Source organism: Epinephelus lanceolatus, chromosome 18 (genome assembly GCF_041903045.1).
Source record: "Epinephelus lanceolatus isolate andai-2023 chromosome 18, ASM4190304v1, whole genome shotgun sequence".
Lineage (NCBI taxonomy): Eukaryota > Metazoa > Chordata > Actinopteri > Perciformes > Serranidae > Epinephelus > Epinephelus lanceolatus.
Genome location: NC_135751.1, coordinates 38,775,671 through 38,786,809, shown reverse-complemented (window position 1 = coordinate 38,786,809; position 11,139 = coordinate 38,775,671). Strand labels below are relative to the sequence as shown.

Genomic DNA, 11,139 nt, shown 5'->3' with positions numbered 1-11,139 from the left:
GTAGCCATCAGAAGATGGGTACACTGTGGTCATAAAGGGATGGACACGCTCAGCAACAATACTCAGGTAGGCTGTGGTGTTTAAACCATGCACAGTTGGTACTAAGAAAATCTCCCCCACACCATTACACCACCAGCAGCAGCCTGAAGCGTTGATACAAGGCAGGATGGATCCATGCTTCCATCTGAATGTGGTTTTTCCAATCTTCTATTGTCCAGTTTTGGTGAGAAAACCCGTGTGAATTGTAGCCTCAGTTTCCTGTTGTTAGCTGACAGGAGTGGCACCTGGTGTGGTCTTCTGCTGCTGTAGCCCATCTGCTTCAAGGTTGGACAAGGTGTTGTTGCTTCAGAGATGCTCTTCTGCACACCTTGGTTGGAACCAGTGCTTATTTGACTTCCTGTTGCCTTTCTATCATCTTGAACCAGTCTGGCCATTCTCCTCTGACCTCTGGCATCAACAAGGCATTTTGGCTCACTGGATATTTTCTCTTTTTGGGACCATCCTCTGTAAACCCTAGAGATGGTCGTCTTCACCATGTCTACATGCCTAAATGGTGGAACAGGTGTACCTAATAAAGTGGCCAGTGAGTGTACATTCAAGTGATGATGGTAAGAATAAATTAGGCTCCTGACAGAATATTGCACAGTTGAATTATTGCGCAAGTTAAGACAGGTTTACAAAGAATTATTGTGCCTGATACATCCTGAAGAATATGAGAGATACTTTGAGAAAAATACAGCTAAAATACTTTCAAGTTTAATTTAACACTTATTTAATTTTAACACCAACATATTGAATGGAAGCCTGTTGTAGTAAACACTGGAGTAAACCTGCTGTTATCAGTGTTAGCATGCATTGCTAATATGGCTAATATTGCCCTCCGCTGATTGGCTGCCTCTCCAAAGCCCCTCCCCTACGTCGACACGTATTGTTGCTCGCCGATAATAAAAGATGGCGACCGGACCCGCGTAAATTGGAGATCCCGCAGAGGTAGTAAAATCTCATAAACACATTATTTCTTCTCTTCTTGGTGTTTATAATGAACACACGCTATCAGCCCAGAGGAGCTGAAGACCCGGGCAGAGTTAAATGCATGTTCGCCGCTTTATTTAGGCACCGGAGCCCACCGCGGCCTAGCTGTGGGCTGTAAGCCTCGGGCTTTCCTGGGTCACTGTGCCCGGAGAGCGGAGGGGAAGCTCAGGGAGACGCGCTCGGGTGCTGGGAATGTTGGGAAGCTAAGGAGTCAAAGTGAACGGAGAGGGGGTGTGTTTGTGTATCTTTATGAAAGTAGGCGGGAAGTTGTTTAGCTTTTATTATTGTACTCTTTAGTAGGTAACAGACCAAATTGTTACTGTGATATAACGCAGCTTTTCCTCATTTAGCAGCTAATGGTGGAGCGTTTCCTCACTTTGTCCAAGTTAAACATCTGCAGCTCCAGTGTTTCTTAGACAGCTGCAGCAGGAATAGTCATAGCAATTCAGTACATGTTTAGTTACCTTTGTTGATGTCTAGGTAACGTTACAAGATGTAAAACATGGCCAAATGTATTGTTGTGTAGCATTCAACTGCTCTGATATGTTGATGGACAGAATCATTCACTGTCTTATCTTGCATTTGATTTATTTCTTCCTGGTGTTCCCTTCACAGGTCAGTGTCCTGCCTTATGTTGTCAGTGACATACTGTGACAGATAACCGTGTTGACAGCGGAGGAGCCATGGCTTTTGAGGAGATCAAGAATAAAGGAGGGATGGGTAATGTCTGCCTTATAAACTACATGCAGCTTTTCCTGTCTTGCTACTCTACAGGCCTGTCAATCACATGTATATTTGCAGTCAGAAACACGATGCGAAATAGTGACAAAACCTTAAAGTGTAACTGCTGCTCCACACATTTGGTTGGGGGGGAAGAACACTACAAGAGGCCCATCACAGTAGAGGCTGTGTTACATGTTGTACTTTTAAAGGGACTTTCAGTAGGTTTACATGACATTAGAGAAAACTGTGTCAGTCCGACTAAAACCAGACTGATTAATAACATATTTCCTAAAATGTCAGACTGTTCCTTTAGTTAAAGGTCAAATGTTTTAGGGGGACTCTGTGGCATCTAGCAATCAGAACCGCTGAGTGCAACTAGCCGAGACGTCTCCTGGTTAGAATTCTTTCAGTGTTCATTTTATCAGGACCTGAATTATCCACAAAGGTCTCTTCCTCTCCAAAACAAATTGACCAGGTGATTAAAACCATTAAAAACACTGAATAAAGTAGTGTCACATTAGAAATCAGTGTCTCCTTGATGCTGTTTGGCATGTTGGTACCTGCTAATAGCCGCTCACCTTTTTTCTGTAGCTGTTTTTTTGCACAGAGATCACGCTATAGGGCCGCTACAAATTCTCTTCATTATGCCGCCTTTGCAGTTTTACACAGATCAAAACGACGGCAGCATCATGACACTCCAGTGTGTGATTGTAGAAAGCATGCTGGCATCACGGAAGCAAAAGAGGTGTGACATGTAAAACAGAAACGTCAGCCTGTAGTGTGACATAAAGTTACGTGTCGGCAGCGCTTTCTGACCAGTAACAATGGCATAACATGGTAATAACAATCATCTATTATCCCTGTTATATTGTGGCTGATCTCGTCCTCTGCTTGGAGGTTAAGAAGCTCCCAGGCCTCATTGTTTTCCCAAGTTGTGGACATTTTCAGCTGTTGTTCTTCTTAAAGTTAGCTGCTAACTGCTATCAGCTTCTTTTTAAATCACTTACTGTGAATTGCAGGCATAACACGTGACCAGAACGTCTCACTCATGCCACCAATGATCAGGTCCTGCCAGCTGTCCCATTTATACACACATCATTTTGGTGTTGTTATCACTTCCAGTGTTGGCTTTAAGGCGAAACAACTCTGTCCCTTCTCTCTAGGATTGTACCTTTTATACAGAACAGCGAGAGTTTTTAACTGGGAGCATATTACCCACAGAGGTCTCTACCTCTTCAAAACAAATGGATCCGATGATTTAAACTGGTAAAATCGCAGAAGAAAGTAGTTTCGCATTTAAGTAAAATCAGTATTTTTCCAACATTCTCATTGTGGGGGGGCTGCAAACTACGATGGCTGATGCGAAAACAAGATTGGCTCTGTCTAGAGCCAGAGTTTTGTTTGTTTGTCCTGAGCAACTTTAGAAACATGACGGGCAACGTGGCGATCTCTCTAGACAACAACCTGCTGCCTATGTAGATACAAATGGCTCATTCTAACGTAACGAAAACACAGCGATTCTTATTTTCAGGTGATTATATACTGATGAAAACATACTTCTTATATAATATTCCATTTTTACTAATATATCCCTCTGAATCCTACACACTGAACTTTTAAGGTTAGGATTGTAATTCTCATTTCATGTATTCCAGAAATGGGGATGGATGGAGAGAGGGGCCTTGTAGCTGGTCGTAGCCAGAGAGAGAAGAGGAGGTCGTACAAGGATCTTCTGAGGGAGGAAGAGGAGATCGCTGCTCAGGTCCGAAAATCTTCCAAGAAGAGGCCCAAGGTAAGTTGTCCGTCCACAGTAACCTCACCTCAGGGTTAAATGTCACAGAAAGCATTTAAAGGGATAGTTTGGATCTTTTGTAGTACGATTGAATCAGGCACTTATACATAGTCAGTGTGTTACCCAGAGGGTGCGCTAGACTTTTTCGTCGCTGGTCATTTTGACCGACAGGGTCATAAAAATTCGGTCATAATCTATTTTTACCGGTCATTTTAATTTTCGTTTTTAAATGATAATAAAGATATTCAAAGACATTTAGTTTTCATTCGTTTGTTTTTAATAAATCCAACAAGCAATTTATAAAGTGTGCATTAATAAGGACGCTTCATTTCGGCGTCTGGTCTACACGCGAGCCGCGAGCGCTTCTGTCAAGCTGGATAGAGCGGATCGTACCAAACAGGAAGTCGGACACAGAAAAGACGAGAGAATCCGGCCAATTTTCAAAATAAAATAACAACAGTACGCACTGAGGAACGTGAGGGAATACCATGTTTATAATTTAAAATAACACACAACAGTGCATAACCGAACATATTTTTGAATATCCTAATCACTTCATTACAATTTTAATTTTGTGTCACCGAGCCTACAGACTACATAAATAAAATGGTCAGAACAATATGCCCTATTCATTCAGTGTTAATCCAACACGCTCAATACACGGACGTGCAATGACAAATTGTTATTAACTTATTACGTTATAAAAAACGATTAAAATATGGACTTACCCATGTTTAAAATGACCTGTAGAAGTGAAAAAACGAGTACTGACGGGAACAGACGAGTGGAGTCGATGTTTAACCAGCGCGGAGAGCACAGGAGAAATGCGCTGCCTGTGTGGACAGTCAAGCACCTGCGAGTATACTCACAGGAGCTGCAGCACTAACGCATCTGGTGTGTCCAGGCCGTTATATCAACAACGCTAGATGAAGCAGATGAATGACTTTTTCTCTGCAGTGTGAAAACGGCAGCCACTTAAACCACTGACTGTGCACTCCGCCGCGAAGTGGGCAGGGGTGGTAATTGCAACCGGTCAAATGACCAACGGCCTTCAGATTTTCCATCATCATTGTTGTAAAAAAAAACAGTCAATGACCGAGAATATCCGGTTAACGCGACCCCTGGTGTTACCTACAGTGGATGTCAGTTTGCACGCCCCCGGTTTGGAGAAGCAGGCAGGAGTGCCGACATGGAAGCTAAATGATGCACTGCTGTTTAGCCACCTAAAGAAATTGATATCATTTTAAGTGTACGCTGTATTTAGAATATTTTCGCTGCTTTACCTTGCTTGACGTTAGTTATGGTGTAACTAAACATTTGAACATATGTATGAAACTGTAAATGGAAAACTGGTGTGTTCTTCCAATCAGGATTCAGAGCTGTTCATGCTCGGATCTGACTCGCACAAAAAGAAGAAGAAACATAGTGATGACTACTATTACCGAGGTGAGAGGTTGATATATCGTAATCATCTTTTAATTTTACTGACTGTCACTGTATTAACTATTTTCTTCTTGTCCTTTATTGTCCAGACCACGATGGTTCAGGTCCACCTCCCCACAAGAAGAGGCACAAATCCGCAGACCGCTCCCCTACTCTCTCATCGCCCTCATCCTCCCACCCGACAGACACAGCGATGGGCCTCCTGCAGGCCATCACCTCGCCGCTGGCCACGGGTTCTGACCCCAGCCCCCACTTGCACAAGAAACCCTCCTACCCGCCCTTCTCCTCACACTCCTCCAAGGACCGCAAACGTGAGAGCAGCAGCGGCAGCGGAAGCAAAGGGAGCCACTCCTTCTCCCACTCCCGCCCTGTGTCATCATCGTCATCTTCCTCCAAGAAGCACTCCTCCTCGTCCTCAAAGTCGTCTCTGTTCCACGGTGGAGCTCCCAAAGAGGAACCCCTGACGTTACGCGAGGCCGACGGGCTGAAGATGAAGCTCATCATGTCGCCAGAGAAAGAGGAAGGAGAAAGCTTCCCGTTCACGCCACATTCATCCAAATCAGGCGGAAAGAAAGAGAAGGACAGAGACAGGATGCAGCTCTCAAAGTCGCCCAAGAAGAAGATACAGCAGAGTCGAGATCCGCTGCCTGTAGTGGGGAAAGAGGTGGAGGTGGAAGGTAAGATAAACCTAAGTTATCTTTCTGTTTTTGTCCACATTTAAACTGTGCTGATTGTATAGATCTTCTGCCTGTGAAGCTTCCGTGTTTTAGATTTTGTAGCTTCTTTGCTGTGACATCTATATTTGAAGCTTTGTCTGCTGTCATGGCCACAACTTTGTGTCCTGTCCTGTTCCTCTGGTAGTCCACAACGAGCTCACTGTATCTGCTGATATTGAGCTTCATGTGATTGTCGTTGCTCCATGTGATGATGCTCTATCAGTTCTCTGTACTCCTGTAAAAATAGTCTCTAAGTGAAGACAGCGTGTTTCTCACTGGACATTATTTACTGGAATCATACAAGTACATACACTTAATACGTTCTATTAAATTCCTTTAAAGTCTTCACTATATGTCTCATGAGTCTGGGCAGATGTGTATGAAAGCTGTAACTTGACTGGCTCATGGAGGCACAGAGCCGTGAGGCGGTAATTCTGATTTTGTTTACTAATATTGAAAGCTGTGTTCTGTGTTGTGTAGGTCACTATGGAGGTGGTATGGGAGACGATAGCTCTTCATCTGGAGGTGAACTGGAGGCTGGTGAACTGGTTATAGATGATTCATACACACACCTGTCCAAAAAGAAGAAGAAGAGCAAAAAAAGCAAGAAGAAGAAGGACAAAGAAAAAGACAGAGACAAGGAGAAGAGTGGGAAGGACAAGAAGCACAGTAAAGGATTTGGAGGTGAGTTTATTGTTAGTTAAATATTAACAAGTATGTTGTAGTTGTCCATAAAACTGCTGTGTGGTTTGTTTATGTGAACAGATTTTTTAATGACTGCAGTTGTATCAACACCTTTCTCTTTATCTTTGTATGACATTGTTCAGACTCATCGAGGGACCACAGTCACTCCCATCCCACCGTCACTCACAGCGCCGTCGGTCCAATGTACGCCATGGGCACTCCCGTCCCTCCGCACCACCATCAAGGCAACGATGGAGTGACGGAGAAGAAGAAGAAGAAAGAAGACAAAGATCGGGGAAAGCACAAGAAGGATAAAGATAAGGTGAGATGCTGTTCAGTCGTCTTTCTGCTGGGTTGGTAGGTAAATCTGATAAATTAGCTCTGAACGCCAAAAATCTCAAATAATGGTTTTCAAGAAATCTACAACCCCACTGAACCTCCTTATTTAACTTCATTGTAACATTATTTTATTTAACTTTATTATAACAGAACTTCATTGTCCGTGTCTTGAAACTTTTCTCTGTCCTCTCTCAGCCCAAGAAGAAGTCAATCACAACAGCCTATCAGGTGTTTTGTAAGGAGTACAGGGTCAACATTAATGCAGAACAGCCGGGACTAGGTGGGTACTGACACTGGTTTACATATTGTCCTTTTAAATATCACTAAAATACACATTTTAATGAGTCATGTGTTTTTATGTCTGATCTGCAGTCTTTGGTGAGCTAAGTAAAAAGTTAGCGGAGGTGTGGAAGGGGATGCCTGAGAAAGACAAACTGGTACGTTTTTCTCATTTGTAATTAATATTGGAAAAGCTTTTGATTATGTTTTTCTGCAGCTGTGGAGGTTAACTGAATGTCCTCTGTTTGCTGTGTGCAGGTTTGGAGGCAGAAGGCTCAGTATCTCCAGCACAAACTGAACAAAGCTGAAGCCACCACAGTCAAACACAAGAGCGCCACTGAGAGCAAAAGCAAAGGTATCTTCAGCCTGTTTCACACTCAGTTCCCTGTAAATTAGCGGGATAAGCTTTCAGCCAGTGATTTTCACGATTCACACACGCGCTACAATCAGGAACATGACATGACAGAATGAATGGGCAAGAGACAGTCCAGCAGATGGTGGTAATGCAACACTAATATCTGCCCACTGCCATAAAACAGAAAAACAGAAGAAGAAGTATGTGCATGGAGGACATCTCTTAGTATTTTCAGGAATGAGGAGCTGTTTCTCTGTGGCGCCAGTGTTCTTGTTTTTAATTTTCAAAAAGATAAGAGACAGTGTTGTTTTTGTTTCCTGCTTAAATCAGAAAAACACGTTTAAACCATGAACAAGTTGTGGATTCAAATAAGTCATGAGCAGAGTCACCTGATAGGTTGGTTCGCTCAGTGTTAAAGCATCTTTCCTCAGGCTCATCTAACCTTATACATGCTTGGCCCTGCAATTTTACTACTTTCATTCACAGCAGTCATACTGACATTTTCCCTAAAATGTCAAAAGGTCATGAGGGCGAAAATTGGCGGTACAGACGACCCGAAACATCTATTTCCACTTTTGGAATTTAAGCAATGAAATTTTGATTGTTCTAAAAAAGGAACCAGTTAGTAGCAGGGTTGCAGCGGTATGAGATTTTCATGGTACGATAATTGTCTAACCTTAAGGAATGAAAACAGAAGGGTTATTTTCGGCTAAACAAATGTTTTATTACTTTAATTGAAACTATTTTGTTAATGGAGGTACATGTAAAAAGTCTCTCCTATAATAATATAATAATAATAACTATAATAAAGGTGAGACTGAACGTCCAGTTGTATTTTTTCAGTTTTGTAGATAAGCAAATGTGCACGGTATGATAACCATCAGCTTTTATATCATGGTATACCTTGAAACTGGTGTATCGCTGCAACCCTAGTTTGTAGTTCATTTAAAGGCACTATGTGTAACAATTTCAGTTGTTCTTTGAGACAAATTTTGCAGTCAAAAGTGTGTCCTAGCATGTGTATTTACCTCCATCAGCGTATCTAAGTATGTCCATAAGCTCCGAAATTCTCATTTACATATACATTGTGACCGGTGTCTTATCATGTATGTGCGCCATCTTGAAAATACAGGTACGCACAGGGACATACTTGAGAAATAGGAATCGCCTTTTGTGTTTTCACTTGTCGGTTTCCGGTTTCCGACTGCAGGTAGAGTGACGAAAAGCAGCAGCAAGCAGGCTAGTCACAAGTGCTGGTGCATTTGAAAAAAGGCAAAAAGGCAACGTGACCAGCGATTTCAAAAAACGAGGGTCAACATCCGGGTAGCCTTTCCCAGGTGGAGAGAGCTGCTGAAGGAGAATCACAGGTAACAGCGGTGACCAGCGCCGCTAACAGCGCCGCTAACAGCTGTTAGCCACTGCTAGTGCTATTAGCGGCGCTGGTCGCTAACAGCTGTTAGCGACGCAGTGTTGCGAGGAGAGGGATGAGGTGTGTGAGGTTGAGCCACTTGTCAGTTGTCAAAAGACAAGTCGTGATTGGTTTGTTTCGATTTACACCTGCCCCAACAGGGGCGGCCAGCATGGTGAGGAGGGGGTTTGTCAACTCGCGTGGCGAGTGTCTGTGTAGGAGCCTGAATGAATACTCCATGAAGTATCGGATGTCATGGTTTCATCAGTGTTATCATAGCTTTTTGGTACAAAGCAGCTACCGTTGTTGCAATAAGCGTTTGAAACAATGAGGCGCTAGATTGTGCTATCTGTTTGAATGCAAAATACGATCTCAACACTAGATGGGAGAAATTCCTACACAGTGTCCGTTTAAGAAACCTGTCTTATTTTCCCTTTTTATACATTTAGTAATGTCATTACTCAATTAATCGATGGATCATTTGATAGAATACTTCACTACAAAGATAATCCATAGCTGCAGTCCTGTCCTGTTAACATAACTGTCTTTAAACTGTGTTTGGTGATGAAAGTTGTAGGAACAGCGACAGGGATGGTGTCACCGAACAGAGCGCCTGGCACTTTGTCTCTGTCCCCTGCACGAGTCCCAGATGTTGATCCCATCGATGCTGCAGCTCACCTGCAGCTGCTCGGAGAGTCCCTGTCCCTGATTGGACACCGGCTACAGGAAACAGAGGTAAGCTTCAACATGCAAGTGTGTGCAGTGGATTTAACATATCCTCCATACCAGTGGATCAACACTAAAGACAGCATATTAGTAGACTCGGACAAATCAAATCTAAAAAATAGACAATGTTTTATTACTTTGCAGTGGAAAAAGTGAGTCATGTGACTGTTTCTGTGTGTTAGGGGATGGTTGCCGTGTCCGGGAGTCTGTCTGTACTTCTGGACTCCATCTTGTGTGCGCTGGGCCCGCTGACGTGTCTCACAGCACAGATACCACAGTTAAACGGATGTCCTCGAAACGTCCTGGTAAAGTATTTACAGTTATAAACGTATGAATGAAATGACTGTTGGTGCAGTTTTATATACATTAATTTCCCCCTTGACAGCATCATGTGCTTCCTCATTACCTTCCTCTAACAAAGCTTCTCTCTCTTCACTTTCTATCAGTCGAATACGTTGGACAACATCGCCTACATCATGCCTGGGCTGTGAGCACAGGCTGGTAGTCAAAGTGGAGTTGACCGACACATTTGACTGGAGCGAACATTTACAGGAGTGACCCTTGGACTTTAATTTAAGCCACTCGCCTGGCATCTGAAAACTTGGATATTTCTAGTGTCAACATGTTTTTAAAGTGTATTTTTTTAAAAACCTTGTTCTCTTAATTTTCTAATTGTTATATTTTTAAATGAAACATTTTACTGAACACGTTCTCGGCATGTCAGCTTAGTTTTGCTGTTGTACAGTGTGCTGTTGTACGAACGAGTGTGTGCTTGTGTGTGCTGTACGGAGTGTGAGGGTTTCCACTGGTGCCGGTCCACATCTCCTGAAAGATTTTAATATCCTAGACACATAGGAGAAACTCCAGTCAGATAATATCCACGTTAATTAAGCTTAAAATCAATAGTTCTGTTACGTCATGTAAACAAACCTTGTACCTATCAGCTGTGCGCTCCAGATCACCTGGAGACGCGACCACTTAAAGATGGGTGAGTACTGTCTTCACACGTTTGGTCTTTTTAAACAGAAAACCAGGGTTGGGTACTGTTCACATTCAAAAACGATACTGGTCCAGATACCTGGAATTTGTTACATTACGTTTTTTGGTACTTTGTAATAACAAGAATATAATTTCTGAACAAGCTGCAGGGGTGACGTCGTTTACTAAAACACAGTCCTGCTCCTCGGCTCTGTTCCAGTCACACATTAAGCTAATCTGCCGTCTCTGCCTGCTTGTGTTTGTGTCTGCTCGACCAGACCACTGAGTTCGGTGGCTGGCACCCATCTTCAGTGTGCTTTATCGCTCCCTAGGCCAAAACACACCCGCTGTAAACGGTGCACGTCAAAAAATCCAGCCTCACCGACCCCAGAACTAAATGCAATGTTCCCTCCACTCACTCTCTGCTTGAAAAAAAGTCCAACTGTAACGACACCGCTGCAGCGCTCGGGGCTTTTCAGGACATTCCAATAGAAAACAGTTCAGTCAGACTGACGCTCAATCATGTTGCGTTCAGTAAGGACAGGGAGCAAATTATTTTCACCGGACATTATGATCAATATGTCGGACTTCAACAGATCTTCCAGGTCAAAACTGTCAGTACTGTATAACGAGACCCAGATGAGTGTATGTGCATTTGTTTAGC

General features: G+C 43.1%; 1 protein-coding gene across 2 annotated transcripts; it reads left to right on the top strand.

The window, feature by feature from the left end:
- Positions 1–919: 919 nt before the first annotated feature.
- On the top strand, positions 920–10,923 carry hmgxb4a (HMG box domain containing 4a). Of its 2 annotated transcripts, none has more exons than XM_033645527.2 (13): positions 920–990; positions 1,648–1,752; positions 3,411–3,547; positions 4,918–4,993; positions 5,080–5,667; positions 6,187–6,390; positions 6,534–6,712; positions 6,925–7,009; positions 7,102–7,166; positions 7,267–7,363; positions 9,343–9,506; positions 9,680–9,802; positions 9,944–10,923. In XM_033645527.2, the coding sequence occupies exons 2-13, from the start codon at positions 1,716–1,718 to the stop codon at positions 9,986–9,988; spliced, it is 1,800 nt and encodes a 599-aa protein (XP_033501418.1). In that variant the 5' UTR covers positions 920–990; positions 1,648–1,715; the 3' UTR covers positions 9,989–10,923. The 2 variants fall into 2 exon arrangements, with proteins under 2 accessions (XP_033501418.1, XP_033501419.1); XM_033645528.2 differs by lacking the exon at positions 920–990 and adding an exon at positions 1,128–1,263.
- Positions 10,924–11,139: the final 216 nt, after the last annotated feature.